We start from the raw sequence: 27,949 nt of genomic DNA, 5'->3' as shown, positions 1-27,949 counted from the left end.
GAAGACTATGCCTCCCAGTACACATTGCAGCAGGGGAAAAAACCGGAAGAGGTGTTTGGAAAAAGGTTTTTTTAAAAAAATTACTACAGCCCCCAGCATGCCCCGCGTCACATTCCATTTGGAAAGGCTAAACCTCCAGATTGCTGGAGAACTATTTTTCCCGTCGTGCGACACAGCGTAAGATTCAAGCTTTCCAAGGCGGCTTGCTAGCCAGGGGCATCTCGGGACTTGTAGTCTTTTTTTTTTTTTACCCTTCGCGAGGCTGATTCCAAGGTTCGTGGGGGCGGCGCCGCGGTGAGGATGTGGCGGGCGTGACGCGTTTCTGTCCGCGTTGGAGCCGGGGCGGTCGTGACGTGGCAGAGAGCGAGCAAAGAAGAGCGAGCCAGGCTCCCCCGGACGCAGACAGAGCAGCCTCGGTGAGCGGAACGCCGCGAGCTGCTTCCAGCGCCCTCGCCTTAGCTCAGCGCCACCCGGAGAGGAAAGCAGCGGAGGAAAAAGAAAGCGAGCAGGAGGGACCGGCGTTCGGGTCGCTTGCTCCTGCCTTCCCCCACCCCTTCGACGCGGCTAGCGCCATCCCGCTCGCTCCTTGCGCCGCAGCCGGGAGCCGCCATGGGCCTCACCATTTCCTCGCTCTTCTCGCGCCTCTTCGGCAAGAAGCAGATGCGCATCCTCATGGGTGAGAGCGGCGCGAACAAGCCGTATTCCGCACCCCCGTGCTCGGCAGCCTTTCCTCCCCGGGCAGCCTGCGGCGACCCCACCCCGGCCATACAGCAGGCGGCCCAGCGCGTCGCTCGGGAGACCAGGCTGCTTCCTTGCCACGCTCGGGGCCCTCACGTAGCCGGAGGGCGGGGGAGGCTTGGGTGGGTTGCCCGCTACTGCTGCTGCTGCCTGGCGGGGTTTCGAACGCCTCGTTTGGGCGGCAGCAACTTAGGCCGGAGGCGAAGGAAGCGGCCGCCGAAAAAGAAAGGGAAAAGGGAGAGGGAGAGAGAAGCGGGGCGGGGTTGGAGGCTCGGCTGGTGGGAGCCAGGATCATCGGGATCTTCCCAAGGAATCCACCGCAGAAGGTGGTTTAGGTCAAGGCGATTGTCTCTCCAGCCCCCCCTGCTCCCCCCGGAGGCCCCGGCCAGGATGTGGTTTGTTTTCCGTGCGATGGGGCTTCTTCCTGTGTTTCAAAATAAGTCTTAGCAAAAAGCCCTCACGGTTGCTAGGGTTCCTTTTGTAAAAACAGCCTTCTTTTATTTTCGTTCAATCCTAAATTTCTTCCGCCTGAGGAAGAGGGTTAGAGTAAAAGTAAAGAGAGGACAGGTGCCCTAACACTTAATAGAGAATTGAATCAAGGTCGCTTATGGTTTCTCCCCCTTTTTTTAAATTGACCTTTTCCTCACATCGTTTGTTACAAGGGCTTAAGTTGAAAGATTAACTGTACAAATGGATGTATGCTTCAGTGTATGAAGCTGGACCTTTAGCACATATATTTTTAGTATTTGCTGTTGGGAGATGGGTTTTAAACGGAGATACTAAAAATACTTTTCGGTATTGACCTGAATAATAAGGAAAAAAACATGGTCAGAAAAAAGATGTATAAAAGTATATATATACACATACATATATGTATGTATGTATGTTTGTTGCTGGTAGCCTACAATATTACTTTGAGAATTTGCCCTAAATATATATTTGCTGTTCTAAAATAGCCATGGTTTTGAACTGTATTTCTCCCATCAGGTTAAATGTGTAAGTATGTGTATTTGAAATTATGTGATTGATGTGAAAATATTTCAAATTGCAGAATTGTACTTTCTCTTAACATTTTCTGTTATCCTCATGTAGCTAAGGATAACATTTTCCTTCTCCATCTAAGCTTAATTTAAAAAATATACATTTCAGCTGCCTGAAGATATTATTTTTATTCAGAAAGTGTGGTATATGTAAGAAGTTTTAGTGGGTTATGAATAGTAAGGTAAGCATGATTGCAGAAACCCAGCATATGTTCTGAATCTTGTTTAATATATATCTTAATTCTAACTTGAAAAATGAAAATATGGCCTAGTTTGATTTATGTGTGTCTTCACACTACTAAAAGCCAGAAGAGAATTTTGAAAGTTTCAAGTTTTAGATTTAAACTAGTTTCAGTTTATAATTGAAACTACAGTATATGACAAATTTAAATGAGACTTTTCTGGCTGCACGTTTCAGTACTAAAAAGTGCTGCCTTCCTTGGCTAGTTGTTATGTTAACAGGATTTGAAAACAGTTTAAAGCATGGTTTTTGTACCAAATTAAACTATGCAAATCCAATACATTCAACTTACAACCACAATTGGCCCCAGAATTTATGTTGCTAATTGAGAAATTTAAGTGAGTTTTATCATATTTTATGTCTCTTCTTGCCACATTTATTAAATGAATCACTGCAGTCTTAAATTAGTAACCTGGCTGTTATGTGAATCTGGTTTCCCCATTGACTTTGCTTGTCAAAAGGTAATCACCTGACCCTGGGACACTGCAACGATCATAAATGTGAATCAGCTGTCAAGCATCTGAATGTAAATCGCATGACCATGGGGATGCTGCAATGGTCATGAGTCTGAAAAATGGTCATAGTGGTCATTTTTGTCAGTGCCGTTGCAACTTCATACGATCACTAAGTGAACTGTTGTACACTAAGGACTACCTGTATTGGGCACAGCAACAAATTTCTGTTTATTCATCCAGTGAATAATGCATCAGACTTTCTTATGCATACAGTACAGAAAGCGAGAGGGTACAAGAGAACATGTTATTTCATGGACATTGTAGGTCAGGTGTATCAACTTGACTTTCATTTGCTGATGAAACAGTATCTCAGTGTGGGTTTTTTTTACATTTCATGTTAATTCTGCATGATTCCAAAACTTGTATTTACCAGGGAAATACCAAGAAATAATTAAATTTTATATACAGTAGTTGCAAAGAGAGTTAAAACCATTTTAGGGTTGGGTTGCCCCCACCTCCAAATTCTCTTCCACCAAAATTTGGAATGTTACACAGAAAGACCAAAACTCAAGATAACTATTTCTTCTGTCAATAAAGAATGGTATGTTTTAGAAATTGGGTTAAGCATTTGAAGGCATATCTGAATTTTGCAGTACAACTGGGTGTGTTGGAATTGTCTCACAGTGGTCCAATGCACATGAAAAACCAACAACCCAGAGTGCACACAACCAAACTTTATTTTCTCTCCCTGCCTCTACGTAGCTTCAGAGGGTTGAGTGGTCCCTTTGAACAGAACATGCTATATTATATAGGGAGGGATAATTGGAAAATCATTCTATAATCATTGGATATTAACAATGCTAGGCTTTATTATAGCAGATTAATATTATTACAACTATTATAGTCATTGACTATTACTAGTATAAGTGCCAGTCTTTAGGAAATAATATTGATCTGTTTTAATTGTTTTTTAAAATCCTGTAAAAATGCTCAACTGTATTTTTTCCTATACAGCTTAAGCTTAAGTGTTCCAGATGTTCTCAACAATGATAAAGTTCTTTCTGTTAATAATATATTTTAAAGTGTTTCAATCAGTGACCATACCCTAGATAAGAATCTCCATTTTAGTCCAGAGTATTTTTCACTTTGGTAAGTAAGAATGTGAAGAAAAAAAGGTGTAGTTTCAGAAGCTTAGCTGCCATGAAAAAAGCATAGTTTTTTTTAAAAAATTGTGGTAAGATCTCTAAAGCCCTTTTCCACTTTTCTTCTTGAGAATGTTATATATCTGATTTCTGACTGTGGGATAATGTTACCACACCATTTTCAATTTTCTTGCAGAGTTGTTGATTTCTTTCCCAAATTCTAATCTCCCCACCTTTATGTAGTACTTTTTATTTGGTTATTCCAGCCCCACCTTATTCTTCACCCTGAAATATATTTCTTCCAAATTAAAAGCCCCATGCATTAGATTTTTATAAACTAGAAAACCTTGCTTTGTATATTCTTAACCGATCAAAAAGCAGAATGTATCATCCCATTTCTATTCCCATGCACCTCTATCTAGTCTTCTTCTAAGACCACCTCTCAGTTTACACATGAAAATGGTGCACTCTGAGGAGGAAAAATAATGAATTTTATTTTGTGGTGCTAAATGCATCCAAAAAAAAGACCACTGTGTGAAGAGTTGCCACTGTAAGAAAGAAATAACAATCTGGGAAGGAGTTCTTTGAGGAAACACTGGGCACTTTTGCAGGATATGCTGAGCCATAGAAGTTAAGTTTGGTTCAGCTCCAGTTCTGTGATTCTTCCTTATTTTTATAACAAGCCACAATTTCAGACTTTGATTCTATACATCAGCCATGGCTCAGTTTGAGAGTTAAGTAAACTATATGAGAATTAACTAGATGATTGGATTGCATGCAAATCAAAAACATATCTTCATGGGCATATGGTTGATGTTATAAAGTAAAAAGGGCTGTGGGAAGAATTAGCCTACTCAGTGCTTATGTAGAACAATAGTTTTTCAGCTATTGTTGCTTTTCTTTGCATAGGCCCTAAAATTAATGCAGTGTTCTGGACATTTTTATTTCTATGTTACATATATAGTTGTCTTGAAAATCAGAAAAGTCAATCAAATGCCATATTTTTATATATTTTATACATTTTGTTCTTATGCAAGCACTGCTTTTCATATTGCAGGATCTAAAATGAAGTCACGTATTGTGTTTTCACAAACTATGAAATTCTGAGAAACATTTCTTTTAAAAAAATAGCATAAGAAAACTTAAAGACCGAATGCCTTATTTAATTTGGTGAAAAAGATTCAGAAGGCTTTTTGTTGAGCATAATATGCCGTTATTTCCATTTGAACTTCACATTCCTTTACCAAATAGAAGGAAGGAAATAAAAATATTCCAGTTTCTGGTATCGATCTACCTTACAGGGATCTCGCAGTGCTTTATCTGAAAGAGAAATGATTAAGCCTAGAGTTTGTATCCCAAAAGTATAGTGGAACCTCGGGTCATGAATGCTTCTGACCACGACCAAATTGGGTCGACCAAAAAATCAGCTAAATGGTTCACTCTGTTCACGAACACATCCTCAGGGGGCGATCAATCACAACTACAGTGATTTCCCCTTCCGCAGCTTTTTTTTTGTGTGCGCATGCGCAGTCAGTCTTGCTTCCAGTCATAACCAAATTGGGTGCCGATCTGGAATGGATTATGGTTGTGACTGGAGGTTCCACTGTATAACATTTCATATGAAACCTTGGCTTAGATCTTAAAACTTGTAACACTATGAATTTTCCTCTCCCCTTTTCACCTTGCAATTCCATTTAGCTTCCACATTTGGGAGGTTCATACAGAATCTGCTTGATTTGTTTATGACAATCCTGTGCTTTATACTACATACTTCTCATTATATCTCTAAGCATTTGGGGATGCATAAGTCTGCAGAAGAAAGAAGCCAATATACAGTCTTTTTCAATTACAGTTCTTGGGATCCCCGGCATGCTTACTAAATAATTATGAAATGCTATGTGTAAAAAGAAGTGTAATTCCCAAGCTAATCCTTAGCATTCTGCTGTATTACAAAATACTGTATCTCTCATCTCTCAAGGATGACAACACGTAATGCAAAAGTTTGAGAGTTCTTGAGCTTAATTTCTTTATGCAAAATCATCGTGGGTTTTTTGTATTATTTTAAGATCTAATAAGCCTCAAACTGAAACTGCATTATTAGCATTAATAATGCTAAATGCTAAAAACAATGCTAAAAACAGCATTGTATTTATAAGATAACTGCTTTTCTAAATAAGGCTCAGAATACATATTTACTTTTATTTTAACGAAAAGCTACGTAAAAATATAATATGTCTTTATTTTTTTTAAAGTTAATTGGAAAACTCTAAGACTAACAAATTATAGTTACTCAGTACGGAGTATAACAAATGTGAATTTGAACTTTATAGTAACATGCATTTCTATAATACCATTTGTTTTTAAGGGAAAAACACAATTTTAGTATAATTCTGTAAATCTTGTGTTTTTCTATAAGTATGCTAATATTTCCTCCCCTGCCCATGGTCCTCTTTGAAAGATGCTATTCTTTTTCCTGATATTAATGTTGCAGGGAGAGCTATGGAGAGGTTTTTCTTTTCCTATAGTGAATTAAATTTTTACCAGTGTTGATTGGCACATATCGTTTGTTGTCTACTTTTATTCAGACTTGCCAATTGCCAGTTCAGAGTTAGTACAGTCGTGTGTTGAGGAGACTTTGGGAACCTTCTATTTGGGACCCAAAATGATACAAAATTGAATATTTCAGATGACCTAGAGGCAAAAACAATAATATTACAAACTATACTGAATACCAGTTCTAGTGAACCAGAATTAATATTCAGAACTCTTGCTTATGCTATTTAACACTTTTGATTAAGCAGCTGGTCTGGAAGTGAGGAGACCAGTTACAAATTGCAAAATAGGAAAATAAATTGCAAAGTGAAGAGAGAAAATAAATTGTATTTTCATTATAAATTTAGTTAGAGTACAATTATGATACAACACACCTTGGGAGATGGACAAGGAACATTTACAGGATAGAAAATCTATGTTGAAAAAACACACATGACTGAATCTGTTGTAAAAAGTGTGAAGAGTGAAAATTGGCTTTATTGTTTTTTCCCCCCTAGTTGGCTTGGATGCAGCTGGAAAAACCACCATTCTCTATAAACTCAAATTAGGAGAGATTGTCACTACAATTCCAACAATTGGTAAGAACATGGGAATACATTAATTTGTTAATATTATTGACAAACAATAATGTTCATTAAGTTTAGGTTTATAGGAGAATTGCAGTTTGTCACAGTATAGGCTTGAATGAAATTTCTAGACCAGTGGTTCTCAACCTGTGGGTCAGGGCCTCTTTGGGGGTCGAATGACCCTTTCACAGGGGTCGCCTAAGACCATCGGAAAACACATAGTTTCGACGGTCTTGGGAACTGAGACACCAATTTTATGGTTGGGGGTCACCACAACATGAGGAACTGTATTATAAGGCCGCGGCATTGGGAAGATTGAGAACCACTGTTCTAGACTATTACACTCTTTATGGTACATTATTACTGAGCTCATAAGTTTTATCTCTAAAGATACTTGTTTTGAGGAATAATCCCAACAAAGAGAAATTCTAGAGCCAGAGATGAAAGTGGCCAGTACACAATTTTTCCTGCTACTTGTTTGCTTCCAAGATAAACTTTATTCATGATATTCAGATAAAAGAAACCCAAAGAAGCCAACATTGAAAAATGTTCTACAAGCCGAGATAAAAACTCAAATAAAAAATCTTTTGTTGAATTTCTTATTCTAACACTATAATTTACAACGTGACTAAACAAATTATGCTGTACTTTTAGCTCTTTGTGAGTATATTTTGTTTTTGTCAGGTTTATATAATGCCATCCCCACACCTACTTCAATCAGCTATTTAAGCATTGAAATGTCCTTAAAACTAGATAGTCTGAATAATATTGCAGTTTGTTGTAATTGATATTTCTGGTAGTTATAATTTTCTTATTTTTGTTTAGGCTTTAATGTGGAAACAGTAGAATATAAAAATATTTGTTTCACTGTTTGGGACGTTGGTGGTCAAGATAAAATTAGACCACTCTGGAGGCATTATTTTCAGAACACACAGGTAATTTCTAGCAAGTTATTTATTTTTTAAACACTCATTGAATTAATGACTCTCAATTATTTAAGATTTAAATAACATCCTTAATTTGCTTTATTTCATGGTGCTATGTTATTTTTTAAAATGTATTTTAATTAACTGATTTTTTATGTTTGCTTTTAGTATTTATCTGTACTTGTTTATTGTTGGGGATGGGGTCCTATAGCTAAAAAGTGTCTTGAATGTTAATCTCATCCATTGAATAAGATTATGTTTCTCCAGAAGCCAGCATGACAGGTCAAGGTTTAAGGACTTTATCTGTGATGTCCTCATTGCAAACTGTAGTTAGGTGAGACATAGGTCCCTTGGGCTTATGATTTCGTAAGGCTGAAGAATTAACTACAACAGTGTGGCTGTATAGATACTTGGTTTCCAGCATTTCCCAAGTGGTTGGGAATGGAAAAGGCAGCATATAGTAGCTATCGCATATTACTTGCACAGTTGTTTTCATGAGCTGTGCTCCTCTTCCAATCTTATGAAACATACAAGGTAAGCTGAGGCATTGGACATTGTTTCCATTCCTTTGCATCAGAGGGCAGACTGTTAAATATAGTTCTCCATGGCACTATCCCCACACAGCAAAATAGTTTCGCTTAATGGAGAAATTCAGTCACCGATGGGCAAAACTATATTTGGAGCACAAATAGTTGAAAACATAGGTGAAGCCTGACAAAAGACCAAAGGCCCCATTTAGTCCAGTGCTCAGTGCAGGAATGGAAACTAAATAATTACGCCAAAAAGTTAACCGTTTGAAAACTTAAACTGAAGAAGAAACCTTATGGTATCACTTAGTAGGACTGTTTTGTGAACTTTGATAGAAATAGTAATCTTAATTATCTAATGGAGATGCATTCTTTATGGTTGGCTATAGCAAGTTAATTAAATAGTGTTAATTAAATAGTGTTAATTCATTAGTAGCTGAAGACATGGTTTTTTATTGAAAGCTATCATAAATTCTTAAGTTTCGATATACTTTCCTAGCTCTTCTGAGGTACTGGCACCTAGGAACAGATTGCATGTCAGGAAAAAAAAAGCTTGATATTTTGCATGGTTTCACATCTGAAACTTTGTTTTGGAGATAAAGATATATGAAATCAAGGCAGACTTGACTTGAATCTTTTTATTTATTATTATCTCACCACATTAATCAATACTTTCCCCCCCTCCAGGGTCTCATTTTTGTGGTAGATAGCAATGACAGAGAGAGAATTCAAGAAGCAGCAGAAGAACTGCAGAAAATGGTAACTTAATCAGAATGTGACAATTTCTGTGCCAATGTGACAACATAGTTTCTTTTAAAAATATTAAAACTGGAATATAAAATAACAAAAAAAATCAAATAGGATGTTCAGAGACATTATTGCATGTTTTAGGGCTATGGAAATAATTAGGTAGAGGTGTTTTAGAGTACATGAAATGCAAGTATGTCATCTGCCTGCAACTCTTTAAAGGTTACATATATGCAATTTGGAGACTAAATATTACATAAAGCACAGTAAAAAATAGAAATTGTAAACATAAGGAATTAAGGGCACAAGATAAGAAAATGAAAAGGGATTATTGTTAAACCTAGTTCATACCAACCCTGCTTGCTATACCACTTCATAACTTTCTGTCTTTGTAAATCATCCTTGCTTCCACTGTGTCCAGACCCTCCTTTGCCTTTTAGCCTTCAGACATCTTGCCTCCCTCTTGTCAATTGCATCCAGCCATGTTCTGGCTCCTCACATTCCTCCGTGGTTCATTTATTTTGCCATTCAGTCGTATTCATTCACAGTGATGACCAACCTACTATTTCTTTTCCTATTGGCTACATGTTATTTATATTCAGTCACAATCTTTCAGCGCTGATTCATTCTTGACTCTTTTTCTCTGGTTTAACCGCACACGATTCCTAAGTGATCCAGCCCTACAGCATTCAGTCTACTTTTATGCTTCTGGCTCTCACAGGGAGGGACTCCTCTGGGTGCCGTCCACTAAGCAGTGCCAGAGGGCGGCGCCCGGGAGTAGGGCCTTCTCTGTGATGGGCCCAGCCCTCTGGAATGACCTCCCCCCCGACATTAGGACAACTACCGATCTCCGCTCCTTCCGCAAGAAACTCAAGACCCACCTGTTCCAACTAGCCGGCCTGGCTTAAATTAGAACTATATTCTCTAATCCCCCTGGCAATTTAAAAAAAAATTAAATGGTAAATTTCAAATTTTAGGGCATTTTAATTTTTTTAATTTTATTGTTACTATTTTTTAACTTTATGGCTATTTTATTTATGAATGGTAAATATGTTTTATGTATATACCTCCTCCGTGCCATATGCTTGTATATTTAATTGTACGCCGCCCCGAGTCCCTTCGTGGAGAGGGAGCGACTTATAAATTGAATAAATAAATAAATAAATAAAAAGTAGGTGCAAATATGCATTTATATAAAGCAGTTTTCACTTTTTAGAGAACATTTGTGCAGTAGAGCACATATATCCCCATTACATTTCTACTAGTGTTTGTATATCTTGAGATCGCTTCATCATTTTTTCCCCATTTTTAATAGGCATTCTACCAAGGTACACAAACTGAATCAATTGTTCCTGCTTGCCACCATGTATAGATGTATAGCTGGGATTTATTTATACCACTTTCTTTTCTTGGATATTTATTTATTCATCAAATATAAAACTGCCTGACTTTCTAAAGATGCTAGGAGGCAAACAACATTAAAAATACCAATACTACTGTCAGCCCTGAAGGAACTGCTGGCCTTGGAGTCTTCATTGGTTGGAGGTGTTACTTGGCACCCTGACAATTACTTTTCAGATTCATTTTCCTTGTTATATGTCACTTATCTAATAATTTTCTGCAAACAGTTTAGATTCTCAGGCAGCAACATGGCATCTGAATACAAAGGTATATGCTCATTCATATTCCTACATGACATACCTATAACATCTCTATCAGCATTCTTTTAGAAATTTACCCATAAATACCTTAAACAGTCAAGAGAGCTTTCCTTGCTTCTAGCTCAGGGTTGAGCCTTTTGAGTTGCTGTCCATTTAATACTAATACTTTATTTCTTTTATATACAGGTCTTATAATGTTCAATAACTAATCACGCATTCACATAACATGCTCTCTCTATGAATATCCAATAAGGACATAAGGTTCATTCTCACCTGAGTACACTTTTTATTGAATGCATTTCCTAATGCAGAAAACTAGTCTGCATACCTCATGCCCAGCATAAAGCCAGACCACATTTGGCTCAGTGTAACTCTTGGTACCATTTCATTCAGAATTCTGCCAAGCACCTTCCCTGGAACACTTAACCAAGTAATCCTCCCTGTAGTTTTTGCATTCACACTTGCTCCCTTTTCCTTTTGCAAAGAGACAATAATCGATTCTCCCAAATTTGAGACACAGCTGAAGCGTTTATTCATATGGAAAATCAATTGCGCAGTCATTCTGTATCAATTTTTCAACATTTATCCAATTACACTGCTTATACCTGCAACTGCTATTTTTTCAACCTAGTTATATATTTTTTACTTTCTTTTCATCTTTTTTTTCCTCAGACAATCATAAGAGTTTTCATTTTTATTCCTGTCTTCAGCGTATGGTTCCTTTCATTCAAATCTCTAAAAAGTTGCTGACATTCCCTCATTTCATTTTCTCTCAAAATATTTCATAATCTTATATGTTTTGCTGGGGGTCTCTTGGTTTAGTTCACCCACTTCCAAAACAATGTTTTATTTTTATCAAATTTCTGAGCATTGTTATGCTTCTTTAATTTTTTTTTCTTTGCAGCTGCTTTTTTCTGCAATTTGTATCTTTTTGTATTCAATTTGTAATTATCTTATATGCTTTTTTTTTCATCCACAGTTTCTTTATTTGATTTTTCTAAGAATGTAAAGTTTTCAATGTCCAGAACCATTTGTTTGAGATGACATTTGTTTGACAATGAATGAACGAATCACCCTTTTTCATTTTTCTTGTGCGGAGAACTCCTCGCGTTTCTGTGGCACACTGTAATATAATTCTTTACACACACAATTTCTAATGCTTTACCATCCTGTCTCATATTCAGAACTTTTCGTCATCATTGTGCTACCACTAAATCTGTCTTTCATCCAAAAATGAATCAACTGTGCTTTTCAGTCACTTCCTTTTCCATGTGTACGCTTGAATAGATTTGTGTTTAAACTCTGTATTTAAAACATTCTGCTAGGCAAGTACTGTCCCATCATCATTCTCAAAGATTCAAATTATATTTTTCTGTTTCCTTTTCAATCCCACTCATCCATTTCTATCATTTAACAGAAGAGTTTTTCCACTTTGGAGTCATTCAGAAAGTTGTGCAACATCAATGTTTCCCCAAATGTGTTACTGATTGTCATCATTTCCCCTCCCCAAGAGTGCAACATTCTAAGCTGTAGGTTACTATTATCATTCAGCACTCATACCTCAAATTCAGTCTTTGACATACATCTCTCCTTTTTTTTTTCATTTGTAATTAAACCTGTAGTATTGCTTCCCTGCATTCATTGTCGATCTACAAGATCAGATACCTTTATATTCTTGTTCTTTCTCTTAACTTCAGAGATACAATGTACCTATTCTCTCATTCATTCATTTTATTAGTTAGCTTGCACTCTTCATAATTAAATTCTCTTTCATTCCAAGTTGTCATCTTTCATCTGCCATTGTTGTCACCAAAGGAACCTATAGATTTTGACATCTAGTTTTCATCTTAATTTTGGTCAATTGAAATTTTTTCATAACTTTTTTCTGTAATTCAAAAGTATGGACTAGATTACCAGTCTTTGTTTTAGCCATGGGAAGTGTAAGAATGGCATGATCAGTTTTGGCATGTTTTGTTTATTTGCAATAAAATTATACTTCCAGCATAGTATACCATTTCTCATCCGATGAGTAGTAGTAGTAATAGTAGTAGTAGTAATTATTATTAGATATCCCACCTTTTTATTTGTGTGTGTGTGTGTGAACACAAGGCAGTGAATATATCTATGATTTCTGCCTATTTTCTCCTCAGAACAACGTGAGGTGGGTTGGGCTGAGAGATGGTGTTTGGCCAAGGTCACCCAGTTGACTTCCGGGCCAAAGGGAATCATAGAACTCACCATTTTCTGTTTTTTAGGCCAGACTTTAACCACCACACGAAACTGGCTTTTGGTGATAATTTGATCACCTTTGTTTCTGAATACCATTTGGGGGGAAAAAGGAAAAATACAGCCAATGCAGTTGTCTTCTTCCCTTGTAGGTTTTTGCTTGTAAGAAACGTCAAAAGACAGAAGTTACAATGGGTTTTTTTTTCCTTCCAGCTTCAAGAAGATGAGTTGAGAGATGCGGTGCTGCTTATCTTTGCAAACAAACAAGACTTGCCAAATGCCATGGCAATCAGTGAAATGACAGATAAACTAGGCCTTCAGTCCCTGCGTAATAGAACTGTAAGTACTGAAATTTTCTACATTCAGTGAAACTTCTGAATGAAAAGCTGACATTTGGTAGAAGTATTTGTGTTCATCATGTAGGGCAGTATTTTCCTCAAAAAACAACACCAAAATGTGTATAAGTGGCACTTGATACTGCAAAGGGAGAGTGGCATAAAGAGTTTTTGAACTTCAGTTTCAGCTGTCAGCAACAACAAACTTCTCAGCCGAATTACAATTCTATTTTTAGAGAGACAAAGATTGTATTTTCTGTGCTAAGAAAGACATCATTGATAATTAAGATAAGAACATAATTAGGACAATTGAAACAATTGTAGTTATGTTTAGCAATATTTAAATTTATGTTTCTTTTAGGACTGATTTTGTTGATATTATATGTAATCATTTAGCAATGATTTATATTAAATCATTAATCTGTAATCATTTTGGCCTATTGTGGAAGGAAGAGTTACTATAAAAATGAAATAATAAGTTTTTTGATTCATTCAAGTTAAAACATGCGCTGTCTTTGACTATAATTCTGCATAAAAGATCCCTTTAGCAATTAGTAATTGCTAGAGATGATAACAAAAAGGGACGCGGTGGCTCAGTGGCTAAGACGCTGAGCTTGTCCATCAGAAAGGTCGGCGGTTCAAATCCTTAGTGCCGCGTAACAGAATGAGCTCCCATTACTCGTCCCAGCTTCTGCCAGCCTAGCAGTTTGAAAGCACATAAACATGCAAGTAGGAAAATAGGAACCACCTTTGGTGGAAAGATAACAGCGTTCCGTGCGCCTTCGGCGTTAGTCATGCTGGAGATGTCTTCGGACAGTGTTGGCTCTTCGGCTTTGAAACGGAGATAAGCACTGCCACCTAGAGTTGGGAATGACTAGCATGTATGTGCCAGGGGAACCTTTATCTTTAGAGATGACAGCAGTACTGGTTGGTTGCATTTGCTTTCTTCCAGGATGCTTTTTGACATCCCTGCCTATGTTGTGATTTAGAATTGCTTAATGTAGTGGGAGGCATGGGAATTTGTCCTGGATTTCAGAACTGAAATGTGTTCTCAAGAACAGTCCCGAATATTAAAAATATCACTTCCTTCTTTTTACAGTGGTATGTTCAGGCTACCTGTGCTACACAAGGTACTGGTCTATACGAGGGACTTGATTGGCTGTCAAATGAGCTATCAAAGCGTTAACTGCAACTGGATGACTTTCGCACCAAGGACACGTTTGATATAAGTGGTCTAGGCTTGTTACATCAAAATTAGCTGCATCTTGGTTTATTATACAGTATCTGGAACTGATTTGGGCAGGATATTACAGCATTTTTACTTATTTTGTTGCCAATTATTGTTCTCCAAGCTATGTTGCCAAGGTAACACTAGACTTGGGTTAAAGAGAAACTCCTTAATTTGGAAAAAAAGTGTATCTTCTGATTTTTCTTTTTGTTGTTAGCCTAAATGCCTGAATATAGTTGTGACTTTGAAATCTATTGAATGCTTATTGAGCCCCAATTCAATTAAGTATATTTAAGACCCCTCTTATCTCCTAATTTACCAATCCTTGTTTCATTCCATAAGACAGTCTGCTGACTTAATCTACCATTCCATTTATATTTATTTCTCTCCCTTATAAAAACACTTCCTAATGTTGCCAAGAATCCTCTAAAACACTATTCAAATCTTCTGCACTGAGGAACATTTTATTAACCCCCCCTTTCCAATTGACCCACTTTTGCCTTTGTGTGAACTCAGCCTGATAATACTTACTGTGCTGGTTGCAACAAGCTCATTGGAGTTTTAAAATATTCAGCAGATTGTCTTTTTTTTTCTTTTTGCATGTTGCTTTCAGTATCAGCCTGTTTTGCCCAGTGTATAATAGTTCTGCTAAAGTTTTACTGTTTATTGGTGAACATATCTTCATGAAGAGATTTTGAAAATTCTTCAGACTTGATGGATTAATTTCTTTATAACCTATTCAGAATTATTCCTAATTAAAATGATAAAAATGTATAGCTTTGTTGTATGCTCCTTGAATCTTACGTTTGTGGAACTGATAATGAATGTGTGACGGATTCTTTTTCAATAAACGGAGTTTTTTCTGTACCTTGAACACAAACAGATCTGAATAGATTTTGAATTGTTTTCAATTTGGCAAAAAAATTAAGATGGGCAGTTAAAAGTTGTGTGCAACATAACTGATTAATTATCAAAGCTAAATCTTGTAAAAGTGTTTTGAAGCTGTAAATTAAATCCTTTTAAGATGTCCAGATATGAGAGTACTTAGAGTTCAGAATGTAATAAAGTTCAAACTGCCCAAAGAGTCTGTTTCATTAATGATTGACAGAACACTTTGGTTTGCTGACAATTGTCCTGTGAGTCCCACGTAGTCAATTATTTGATGCTTAGATAGACTGATAGCCACTTAATTTGGAAATTTTCATATATCTCTTCTCAAAATCTGAATTTTCTAATGTCTTTTAAACTCATTTATAACTAGCACCCCAAAAATGATGCATTTAAAACTGAATTTTTAATTTATTGAATTACTTTATATCATTCAAATAATTCTCCAAACTGCTAAATTTACATAATACATACATTAGCTTCATACTTCATATTAAGCCATAATATCTTCTTTGGCTTGTTATACTTTTGACAAATTATAGTATTTAAGAAATTAGCACAATTTGAGAACTGCCATCAGTACTTTGCAAACATGTTGGGATGTAATAGCACTATGTAGTGTCCACAGAATCCATATTTCCATCTACCTCTTCATCCTAGTCATTAATAAAAATGTTAAGGAATATTGGTCTCATGACTGCATGTTTTGGCACTCCGTTAGATGCTTTCTCCAGTTTTTTACTTTAACTGTATAAATGTTCAGCCATGTATGTATACATTTAATAATCGTTCTACCAGAATGTTATCGGATATTTTGTCAAATACTTTACTTTTACAACATTCCTATATCTACTCAGAAAATTGTTGGTTACATTAAGCCAATAAGACCTTGTGTTATTTAATAGGGCTTGCACAGATCAGCATTGTTTCTTTGACTTATGCAGTCTTAAGCAGGAACATTTAATATTGCCAGGCTATTCAAATGAGAAAAAACTAAATCTGATGTTCAAACCTGAAAATAACTTAAAAACAAATAGCTCACACTATATTCCTTCCAGTTTGTATATCTGAGGCAAGGTTGCCTGAATGCCCTCACAGGAAACAAAGAGATTTAATTTTTTTTAAAGATGCTGTTCTTAAGGGATAAATTTGCATTTACATCATGGCTTATGGTTTTCTAAAAATTACTGAAATACTATTTTTTTGCTGTTCAAAATTTAGTTTTTCAACATTGGCTACTACAGCTAATTAGATCCTCTGTTAAATTGTTTTGTATTCTTAGCACAAGGCGTGGTGGTGCACAAGGTAGTTTTTTTTAAATTGCCATTTGCTTCTAAACTCTGGTTTTCCAAAGGATTCTAGGACTCAAATATTGTGAAAATGCAGCAATTAATATCAAAATATGTTTATACAAGTGGGAGTTTTTTAAATACCTGAGTCAAGTATAACTAATTTCAACTGTCAGAAAAATTCTGTGGAGTGTATTTACCAATTAGAGCAAAAGTTAACTTTTGGATGATACCAGACAACTCATGACTGGTTGGGTCGTGCTTTCAGAACTTTCCTACTCAGATTTCTCAATGCCTTTGACAATGCCAGAGCTTTGAATATACTGCCTTAACTGGAAAAGCTGTGATACATTCAGAGATACCTCTGCTTTGAAAATAGCCCATGTTCAACTCTATAGCAGAATCAAACATCAGTACAGAAAATTTAACATTTGTATCACATCATAGTGTTTTATATGTTTATGTCGTCATAAAACTTGCCAAATTTCAGTTTCATAAGAGACATGGGTCCCAGATTTTGGACACATTCTGTAAATTAGCCCATTTGAGCTACCTTATTTAAAATGTTTAACCCTTTTGTTGCATTGTTTTGCCCGGTTAAAGGTTACAGGAATCAAGAGTTTTAATAGTATATAACACAGAGACTGAATATACTGTAGCAATCTGGTTAGGCAAATAAAGGATCCAGAAACTACATAAGTTAACAAACCTGACAGACAAAAATGAATTATACTGTTTTCATATGGAATACTAAACCATGGTTAATCTGGTATTCACCAAATTTATCTAGTTTAACAATCTATGCAAATTGACATAAAAATAGCCATAATTATGGTTGCATGACCTTGTACCATAAAGTAGCTAGCCATAAGATAATCTTATCTTACACAAATTAGGGCAATGAAATGGGGTGCCAACATCCTCCATTATTACTCAGTTAACATAAGCTGCAAGAAGTAGATCCAGCACTGTCATGAACAGGGACACAGATCAAACAGTTAAGCAATCAATCATTTTAGCTAGTTTATGTATTTATTTTATTTATATGGTCACTTATCTCAAATCCGTAACTTTGGGCAGCTAACAAAGATTCAGGATTTAATGGTTCAGGGTGCAGAACATGCTTAACCAGGTTACCAGTAACACCAGTATGTTGATTACATCTGGACATTCAAACATCTTTAGTTAATAAAGGAGATAATTTGCCCTTGTACACAGGATTAACAGTTTAACTTGGTCTTGTGAACCAGTCTGGAAGAAGGTTAACTGGAGCTTAATTACCTTTTATAGCCTCTGTCAGAGAGACAAGACACTAGAGAAGGTTAGTCCCATCTCGAAGATGCAGCCACAGCACCTCTTTAATTACTTTTATTTGCTTAAAATGAAATAAGAAGTGAGGTTGTCATCCACTGAGTCTTTGTTGCTTAGACCTTGCTCAAACCATGAAAATTCTTTGCAAACTTTCCAAAAGAGCAAGAAGCAATAGTCCTTAATCTCCCCTAAACGTGGATTACTATTGATCAAAATCACAGCTCCCTAGCAAAATCGGTCTCTAGTAAAAAAAAAAAAAATCACTGCCCAAGTATACCATAATATTACTATTATTTAAACCCAAATTATTTTGGGTTGTATGAAAGATTTTTCCCTCAATATAGTGGGAACTGTCAGAAGATTTTTTTTTTGAATCTTTAGTACAGTCTTATAAAGACAACATAGTGAGTATTCCCTCAACATGTCAGTAGTGACTGATTGACAAATATCAGTTTAAACAAACCAGTCTTACTCCTTATTTTAAGTCATCTGAAAATGAAATAGGAAAATCATAGTTTCAAAATGTATTGATTCTGTTCATTAATAAAAGAAAAATATAGCACTGGTACATAAGAACACTGTTATAAAAAGTATGACCACTTACAAAGAATTATAAATGATATATAATTGTGATCAAAGCATTCCAACTTAATTTTTCACAAGTAGCACACGTTTCCGAAAACAATGAGATTATTTCCACTTTATATCACATATTAGTGCTATATGATCTGATGGGTGTGAAACACTTGGTAAGGCCTGGTGGGTAGTTACTTCTTCATGGCTTGGCAGTGGAATTACCTGTTCAACCTCCAAAACATTTGCATCAATGAAAATATAGTCCAAACATCCATGAAAGCCTCCAACATAATTAGTGTAGGCTGGTTCTCCACAAGCACTTTTAAGACCGAACTGGTGGGTTAGAGGCATAGCAAACCGTTGCTCTTTAACTTCTGAATCCCAGCTCTCATGATCTTCGGTAACACTGCCACTATTGACAAAAGTATATGTTCCAGATGATGGTGTGGCATTAAAATCCCCAGAGAGGATGAGAGGTGTAGCAGGATATATGTCATTGATCACATGCTTAATATGGGATAATGCTATTGCAACTTGGATTAGACGGATATTTTCACCTAAAACAAAAGAAAGGATCATTACATTTAGTCAATGAGTCTAAGGCAGTGGTTCTCAACCTGTGGGTCAGGACCTCTTGGGGCTCGAATGACTCTTTCACCATTGGAAAACACATATTTTTGAAAAAACATGGAAAACATAAAATAATCTTATGGTTGGTGGTCACCACAACATGAGGAACTGTATTAAAGGGTCGCAGCATTAGGAAGGTTCAGAACCACTGGTCTAAGGTTTCAAATAATTTAATGTCCAGTCTTAATTTTTTTTTAAAAAAGTAAAGCTTCCAAGCTGAGTTTGATTCCCAAATACCGTGTTTCCCCAAAAATACGACCTGTCCTGAAACTAAAGCCTTGCCACATTTTTCACGTGGGCGAAATATAAGCCCACCTCCGAAAATAAACCCCTTGAACAACACCCCCCCCCCCCCCGGCCAGGCAGAGCATCGCTCACTGACATAGTGGTATCCTGAAGGTGCCAAGCCGCAGGAGCCGGAGGGGGGGGGGGGGAAGAAAGGCGCTCACATTGCTTGGTACCTTTGGGATAGGGCTAGGTTGGGGAGTGGCGTTCTGCCTGCCGGAGGGGGGAGTTGGGAGGCTGCTCCCTTGCGAACTGGCTCCTGAAGAGCCGGGCACAGCCTCAGGCGAAGCAGCCATGAGGTGACCAAGATCACGAACAACCGCCCGGCAAACCCCCTCTCCAGCCTAGCAGAGCACCATTCACTGACCTAGAGGGTATCACTAAGGCGCCAAGCCACATGGCGCTCTGCCCGCTCCCCAGCTCCTGCGGCTTGGCACATTAGGGATACCCACTAGGTCAATGCATGGAGCTCTGCCCGGATGGAGGGGGTTGCGCGAGCGCCTGTTCCGCTTCCAGCAGGCATGCCTCCTAGCCTCAACATGTCCAGGCCCAATTCTCCCTGCAGCAGCCACTGCCACACTCCGAGCATAACGTCTTCTCTGGTTCCAAACTCCCAAACTTGGCTGCAGAATCTTCCAGCAGCGGCCGCTCTAGGAGTCCACTCTGGTTGTGGGCTGGCTGCTGGAAGACTCTTTGTCCGGAAGACTGTCTTACAGAGAGTTCCAGTCCACAACCATAGAGCACACTCCTAGAGCGGCTGCAGCTGGAATACTCGGCAGCCAGGTTTGGGAGTTTGGAACCAGAGAAGACGTTAAGCTTGGAGTGTGGTGGCAGCTGCTGCAGGGAGAGCTGGGCCCGGACATGTTGAGGCTAGGAGGCATGCCTGCTGGAGGCAGAACAGGCACTCACGTAACCCCCTTCTCCAGCCGGGCAGAGCTCCATGCACTGACCTAGTGGGTATCTGTAATGTGCCAAGCCGCGGGAGCTGGGGAGCGAGCAGAGCACTAGGTGGCTTGGCGCCTTAGTGATACCCCCTAGGTCAGTGAATGGCCCTCTGCCTGGCTGGAGAGGGGGGTTGCCGGGCGGTTGCTCATGAGCTTGGTCACCTCATGGCTGCTTTGCACCTGAAGCTGTGCCCGGTTCTTCGGGAGCCAGTTCGCAAGGGAGCAGCCGCCCGGCAACCCCAAAACAATAAGCCGTCCCCTATAATAAGCCCAAGGCCATATTTTGTAAGTAAAAAGAAAATAAGACCCTGTCGTATTGTCGGGGAAACACGGTATAATATAGGAATGGTTTGCCATTGCATTCTATTAGGACAGGGGTTTCAAATTTGTAGCTTTCCATGTTGTATTAGGTAAACTATGCCACACTGTTACACAGGTAGATGGTGACAGCCAAAATATGTTAGCAGCTTGCAAGTCTTAGATAGGCCTTATGTCTTCTCATTTGGATAGAGTATCACTCTACACCTAGGATGGAGAGGCTGATGGACAGCAACACATATACTGTACTGGGGTATCATCGCAGCTCAGCCTGGAGCTTGTCAGCTTACCAGCAATAGCAGGCAGGGCAAGGCAGGGCAGGACTAGGGCACAGCCAATGGCTGTTGTCCATGGGAAATAGCACAGGTCCATTTTGGGAGATGGTGACAAAACCAAACAAGAGGCCGAACAATTAGCTCCAGAATAGATTTCTCTAAATAATTTTGACTTTTTAATGATTTTGTTTTTAATAATTTTTCTAATGTTTTTGTTTTTAACTTTGTACACAGTTCAGAATCATGTATGTAAGGACAGCTATACAAGTTTACCAAATAAATGAACCTCTCATTCCCAGAAATTATACTTTGTCCTGTTGTAGTCTCATTCCAATTCTACAATTGATCACCTGGCACTTTATTATTCCATATTCTAACACCTGTAAAGTTTCCTAATTTTTTAAAGGAATTTTTAGGAATTTAGGAAATTTCAATTTTATTTACATGCACGTATGCACTTTTAAAACCCTGATCCTCTTTGTGCTGCATCAAGCCTTCCTACTTCCTAACCCACAATGCTGCAGTCACTTGTGTTGTCTCCATCAAAAGAATGCTAGATAGAAGATGTGGGTTGTTTCCTTTCAGGAAGGCTCTTAGCTTCTACCAATGGTTGGGTGGCGCAACTGTCACTCAGGACAGCTTACAGGAACCTAGCCATTGGATTTTTCAGGCTTCTTGGACTTTTCTACTCTGCCATCACCTGCCATCTTCCTACAGAGTTATCAGAGCCCGTTTCACTGCTAATGATGTTCTTGAGGCCATTGCTGCTACTGATCTGCTCGTCTGGCTGACACTTCCTACTCTGCTTCCCCTGGCAGCTGGCACTGGTCAGCTGCTTCCGCTGCTTCCACTGCTACTGCTTTGCTGATTCTGCCAGTTCTGCAAACTGTGTCCCACAATTAGTTATTCCTCTTGGCTCAGCTCCCATCCTCCCAGTTCTTTCTGTACAGTACTTTTTTCTTGTACTTCTCTTCAACTTTTTGTTATTTTTCTTTGTTTCTCCCAACTTCCATTCTTCAATGTTCCTTTACTCTGACTCCTCCTTCCATACTTTCTCTTCCTTTCTTCAATTAAGTATAGTCAGGGGCCCTTAAAAGGGGAAGTGTTCCTTTACCTCCCTCCTCATACTATAGAATGTATTTAATAAATTTTAGTCTACCTAATAATACTCTTAAAATTGAGCTAAATTTGCAGAATTATATATTAATTAGAGGAAGTCACACACAGAAAACTAAGGACAAATATGTTTTTTTTTTTCATATAAAGAGAATTACTGGGATACTTTCAAGCAGTTCCCTCAATTAATCCAAGAGTTTATTCTCTGCTACTGTAATACACATCCCAAAGGAGTCAAGTAATTATTCTATTCGCTGTTCAGCAGTGACATCATTTCAAAGCACTTTATTCCATGGTATTCAAACAGCTCCAATTAACAGTAGATCGTGTGCTTATGAATTTACGAACAATACAATAATTTAGACTTCTTCCTTGGAAACCGCTAGTGTTCTTGCTTTAGCTTAATAAGAAAGTTGCTGCAGTTGGAAAGGACCTCACTTCAACCCTGTGGCAAAAAAAACAGCACCACACAGGCTTCTAGTTCTGCAATTTACCAATTCTCAATTTATATCCAATCCCAGAATCCAAAATAGAAGATAATAACCCACTTAAAAAAATATCAGAAACAGAAATTACCTTTTGGGTGCCAAAACAAGTGAGTGTTGGCTACGCAAATCTTTCTTGAAGAATCGTTTTGAGACTGAAGGACAGAAACCTACAAGAAAAATGTTCATGAATTCTGATACTGCACAATACTTGTACATAGTATCTAAGTTAGGGAAATGATAATGAGCATAGTAGTTGGGATTCTTCCCAACCTCTAAAACAATAGTTATAAAGCACAAATCTGGTGACAAAAAAGGAGGGGGTGTCTTAAGTGAGATGTCAAATGATTGCTTTATTCAATAATCATGTGCTTGTCATTTCTGGTTGTGTGTGGAAGGTCTATCTTCCACAGACAAAAAGACTGTCTGCTGGAGGATTTCAATCATGTAAAGCTGAAACTTTTTAAGAGCAAAGAGATGCCTGCTGGAGGAATTCAGATTGGGGCTGGGCTGAAAGTCTAAGGCAGGCAGCCCTTTTGTTCACCAAGAGACTCAATTCTACCCAGAGCTGAAATCCTCCAGTAGACAGTCTTTTTGCTCTCAGAATGGCTTCCCTGAGGGGTTCAGCTTTGTGTGGAGTGGATATCCTCTGACAAGACCCTCTTTCAGCCAACTCCAAAGACCAAAAGGAGTCCTCTCTGTAGGCGACAGCAGTTTGCAATCTCCCCTGCCCACTTCTTGATTCCCTGAGAAATTTGGGGGAGAATATTGTAAACAGACATCATCGTGGAGTGTTTGGCAATCAGTCCTAAGTGTGAACAGGTTGCCAAGTACCCAAATCATAACCACATGATTGCAGAATAGGTGTGCATATGTATGAATATGTGACATTTTTGCAATGGCCAGAAATGCCACCCTTTTTAGACAGTTGTTAAACAAATAGTTGTAAGTCAAAGACTATCTGTGGAGAAGTCTGCAACACCTCAAACTACTGCCCAACTCTTTCTTCCACAGTACTATATTAGGACATTTTTTTCCATAAACCTGGTTGGATACACAAATCTTTTCCCCACACACCAAATTTGGCTCCATTCTATTTTATTTTTAGGGAACTATCTTGCTGATGGACAAAATCCAGGCCCCTTTACACAATTTATTTCCAACATTTGATTGGATTGAAAAGAATAACATGATTTCTGAAAGCATGCAGCATATGGCTTCTGGAGTTGCTTGCAATCCTCAGTTGCAGCAGCATTCCCATCACATGACCACAAAGAAGGCAGATTTACAAATGGAGCATTTCAAGCCACAGTACAGTTGCCTCTCTGGGAAAGGTACATCAGATGAAGGTTTTCTACATCTGTTGCTCTCTGCATTACCCAGCCAGATTTTTGAACTCATTATAATTTTTCCAACTTACCTCCCATTTTCTTCTGTTTTCAGAGAGTTATGCTGCCAACAAAGTCTGAAATCCCTTTAGAAAATTTATTTTCCCCATTCAAGGAACATCATATAAAAAAAGACTAGCTACTTTATATTTGAGGGGACGGTTACTGTGCTCCCCCTATACCCATGATGGCGAACCTATGGCACACGTGCCAGAAGTGGCACGCAGAGCCATTTCTCCTGGCACGCGGAGCCATCACCAGTTGCTCTTCTGGGTTCGGGCGCAGCAGCCAGCTGGTCTTTACGTGCATTGGCGTGCCAGAAAACAGAAGAGGAGCCGCCCGGTGAGCATGCGCATGCCAGGAAAATGATCTTGTTTTCAGTGTGCACATGAGCGTTGGCCGTTTGGTGATCTGGTTCCTGGCGCACATGCGCACGCAGAAAACACCAACAGGAAGAGCAAGGGCCGCGCGTGCCAAAAGACATGGAGAGGGGATCCCGGCCGTCGCTTAGTAGAGCAGAGCTGTAGTCGGGGTTTCCCTCCCTCCCCGCCCGAGTGGGCTTCTTGCGTGGCCCTCGCCCTCCAGCCCATGGCTCATCTGCAGTCCGAAGGGCTTGGCCGGCTCGGGCACCTCAGAAAAGCAGCGGCAGCCACAAGGGGAAGGGCCGGAGCAGCCAACCGGCCCCTGCAGTCACTCCCACACCAGCCAGAAGCGGCACTGTGATAGCCGCCAGGGACGAGGGGGCGGCGGTGGCAAAGACGGGCAAGGCCATCCCTAGCAGAAGTTTGTTTTCTTCTCCCCCTCCCAGATTTCTCCCCAGCAGCGCTCATCTCGCGCGGCAACAAGCGGTGTGTGTGTGTGTGTGTAACAGGGGCTGGATGGCACTGATCACCTGAGAGGCTGGCAAAGAAGTCTTCCCCACTGTCGCGAAAAGGCAGGGATAGTGGCCGGCACTCATTTCCCTTACTGCTCATCGCGGCTTGCTCCCTCGCCACTTTCAGCTAAGCAGGGCAGGCGGGGCCTGGACTGCAACCAGGAGGGAGGGGTGGTAATGCTCCGTCCTGCTGGGGCGGCGGTGGCGAAAAGTAAGGGAAGCGAATGCCAGCCAGCATCCCTGCCTTCCTCCGAGAGCCGCTTCTTTGCCAGCCTCTCAGCTGATCGGTCCCAGCCAGCCCCGTTACACACACTTTGCTGCCGCGTGAGGCGAGCGCTGCCAGGGAGAGATCAGGGGGAGGGGGGGGGAGAAGGCTTCCCTAGCAGAAATTTGTGTTCTTCTCCCCCTCCTGCTGATTTCTTCCCGGCAGCACTAGTCTCGCGCCGGGGTAAGCATGGTGGCTCCCAAAGAGAATGAAACGGGCGCAGTGCTCTTCCAACAGCCGAGGAAGGAAGAGGAGTCGGGCTTCAGGAAAGCCTCTGGAGGCTGGAGAGGACAAAAAACAGCCCCAAAGGAACTGTTTCTGGCTTCCAAAGGGCATCTAGGAGGGCAGGGGAGGCCATTTTTGCCCTCCCCAGGCTTCAGGAAAGCCTCCGGAGCATGGGGGAGAGGGTGCATGCACTCTGTGTGTGTGTGTGTGTGTCGCCTGCGCATGTGCAGTTGGGTGGGGAATTGAATGGGCACGCGGGGGGGGGGGTGCAGTAGCAAGCATGCACGGAATTCTGGAACGCTGTAAAAAAAGGTTCGCCATCACTGCCCTATACAGTATCTCAGTAATTTTCTACCTTGGTCAATTTGTGAGGACTTTATTCTCATTCTTCTTTTTCTTTGAAACCACATTTTAAGTTACCTTTTCTTAACAAAGTCAAGTAAATGCCTCAAGATACCAGAAGATGCAGTTTGGGGAATTGAGACAGTTCTGGCTTTGAATGTCTCAATGAAAGTCACTTCAACTTAACCCACAAACACACTTCCCTGCCATTCCTCTTAGATAAGAGGGACTAGTAAACCATACCTGTAGGGCGGACGACCGCTTAAGCAGGCTTTCCTCAACCTGAGGGCAGGTAGCCACCTTGTCCCGCAGTTCTCTGTGCAACGGATCTTCAAGCAGAGCCTGATTGAAGGCAATGTCGTGCTGACTAAGGAGACGGAATTTGTCCCTTCGGTAGAAAGTGGCCAGGCCTTCGTGCTGCCTCTCTTTGATCCGGAACAGCCCCTCCAGGCCGAAGGCATCAAGCGCAGGCCCTAGGCTATCCACGAAGACCGACTTGTCTACCTCCTGCAGGCAAATGATGTCGGCGTTGTAGCCGGCCAGTTCTTTTTTGAGCAGGTTTTGCCGGTAGTCGAGCTCCAGCGAGTAGGGAGCACAATACGGATAAAGGACGGTCCGCGAGAGCTCAGTCCTGGCGTAGATGTCGGCCAGGATGTTATAGGAAACCATGCGGATCAGTCCCGGCACCGCGACTTTCTTGGTGTAGAGATGCCGCGCCTCGAAAGTGCAGGCGCCCGGGCCAGCCTCCACGGGGCCTACACTTTCCGCCTCGCGGGGCAGCCCGTAGCGCCTCTCGCCACTGCCCGGGATGCACACGAGCTTCAGGCGGCGTCCGATCTGCGCGTTGGTCGGCATGAAGACGCGTTCGGAGCCGGCCGGGGCTTCCACCCAGCTGTTGCTCGCGGCAGCCGATGTTGTTTCAGCCGGCTCGATCTTCTGCTCGTAATACCAACGGAAGAGGCAGTCGCGGGGGGAACCGAACTCGACTTGGAGCTTGGGGCACACGGGGAAGCCGGCCATGAGCGAGCGAGGGAGCTGCAGCTCCATGAGCGTGGGCGGATTGCGTTCTACGCGGTAGCGGGTCTCGCCGATTTGCAGCACCGACCCGTCTTTCCAGGCCTCCTGGTTGGGCACGTCCTCGGCCACGGCTTCCCCGTCCTGGGAGAAAAGGCGGACGGGGACGAGCTCAGAAGGCGTCCCCGGCGTCCCGGACTCGGTCTCGGTCTGCGCTTTCTTGCTCTTCTTGGCCTTCTTGGCCTGGCCTTTGCTGACGTTGTTGGCGATGCGAGCCAGCGCCTGGCCCAGAGGCTCCGTCTGGTCTCGGTGCACATGCCGGGTCTTACCGTCCTGCAGCACGATGGAGACGCTGAGCTTAGGCTCCGCCGGGACGCAGCGCACCACCGCCCGCTCCATGGGGAAGGCGGGCAACCACCAAGTCAGCCGCTGTTTGCCCGGACGCCTTGACAAGGGAAGGGCCTTCAAAGTGCCCAGCAGACGCCGCAAGAACCCGTAGCTGACACCATTCATTTGCTCGCCTCCTCGCTCGCCCCACAGCACAGAATCGCTTGGGCCGCCCTGCCCAGTTCTGCGAGGGCCAATGAGAAAACTCGCAGCGAGGGAACAGGAAGGAGGAAGCGCGACCCGGGAAAGGAAACCACGCGCTTGCCGGAAATGGCGCCCCGACTCTCAAGGGCTGATTAAATGAGGGAGCGGAATGACAAAAGAAAGGGGAGGAGAGAGTTAAAGGACCCGGAAGGTGGAGAAGGTCAAGATTCTCTTTAGGCGTAGCCCTGACGTACCAAGCACTTCTGACCGGAAATAGTGTTTCCCCTTCAGCGGCTTGCCGTTTGCTAGACTAGAGGATGAGGCTTGTGGGTTTGTTCTTTTCTCTATTCCAGAACTGGATGAGTTTAGTATTAGGCGCTTGGGAATTTGATGTTTTAGTTGAATATAAAACTCTATTAAGTAAGGCCAGGTGCCAAAACAATGGCTAGCAAAGTTAGATGTAAAACTTTGATGAATGGACTGGAGCTTAGAAGCAACATACCTACACTACTGGATTGTTATCTACTTATGCAATAAAATCTAAATCTGTTACGCATGTCAGGAGCTCTGAAGCACTAATTATAGAGAGGCATGGAACTGCTCTTTATTGTTAATGTTAAACAGTGGCAAAACAATGTTAAGCATATTAATTTTTTAAACAATTTACTGCAAATTAGAAAAATAGGGGCAAAGAAACTGAAGAGGGACTACTTTTTCAACTATTTGGTAGAAGTGCAAATTATTAACACTATTTTACTTTGAAGTATTTAAATATTACTGCAAAGAAGTTTAGTAATATTAATTACTT

The 27,949-nt window shown here is 40.5% G+C and overlaps 2 protein-coding genes across 2 annotated transcripts; one reads left to right on the top strand and one right to left on the bottom strand.

The window, feature by feature from the left end:
- The first annotated feature begins 182 nt into the window (after positions 1–182).
- ARF4 (ARF GTPase 4) lies at positions 183–15,159 on the top strand. Its single transcript, XM_081970536.1, has 6 exons — positions 183–676; positions 6,667–6,747; positions 7,561–7,670; positions 8,876–8,947; positions 13,036–13,161; positions 14,257–15,159. The coding sequence occupies exons 1-6, from the start codon at positions 610–612 to the stop codon at positions 14,341–14,343; spliced, it is 543 nt and encodes a 180-aa protein (XP_081826662.1). The 5' UTR covers positions 183–609; the 3' UTR covers positions 14,344–15,159.
- Positions 14,757–27,877, bottom strand: PDE12 (phosphodiesterase 12). The gene is made up of 3 exons (XM_081970527.1): positions 25,840–27,877; positions 22,594–22,672; positions 14,757–19,006 (listed from the first exon to the last, which is right to left on the bottom strand). The coding sequence occupies exons 1-3, from the start codon at positions 27,121–27,123 to the stop codon at positions 18,564–18,566; spliced, it is 1,806 nt and encodes a 601-aa protein (XP_081826653.1). The 5' UTR covers positions 27,124–27,877; the 3' UTR covers positions 14,757–18,563.
- Between the last annotated feature and the right edge of the window lie 72 nt (positions 27,878–27,949).

This window comes from Natrix helvetica (assembly GCF_964273705.1).
Source record: "Natrix helvetica genome assembly, chromosome: 1".
Taxonomy (NCBI): Eukaryota; Metazoa; Chordata; class Lepidosauria; order Squamata; family Natricidae; genus Natrix; species Natrix helvetica.
This window is presented reverse-complemented; position numbering and strand designations above follow the sequence as displayed.

Excerpts from the sequence above, each read along its gene's own strand:
- ARF4 (XM_081970536.1), top strand. The coding sequence starts at position 610 with ATGGGCCTCACCATTTCCTCGCTCTTCTCGCGCCTCTTCGGCAAGAAG. Across the intron at positions 6,748-7,560 it reads CACTACAATTCCAACAATTG|GCTTTAATGTGGAAACAGTA; the intron begins GTAAGAACATGG and ends ATTTTTGTTTAG. Across the intron at positions 8,948-13,035 it reads CAGAAGAACTGCAGAAAATG|CTTCAAGAAGATGAGTTGAG; the intron begins GTAACTTAATCA and ends TTTTCCTTCCAG.
- PDE12 (XM_081970527.1), bottom strand. The coding sequence starts at position 27,123 with ATGAATGGTGTCAGCTACGGGTTCTTGCGGCGTCTGCTGGGCACTTTG. Across the intron at positions 22,673-25,839 it reads AGCGGTCGTCCGCCCTACAG|GTTTCTGTCCTTCAGTCTCA; the intron begins GTATGGTTTACT and ends TTTTTCTTGTAG. Across the intron at positions 19,007-22,593 it reads CTTGTTTTGGCACCCAAAAG|GTGAAAATATCCGTCTAATC; the intron begins GTAATTTCTGTT and ends CTTTTGTTTTAG.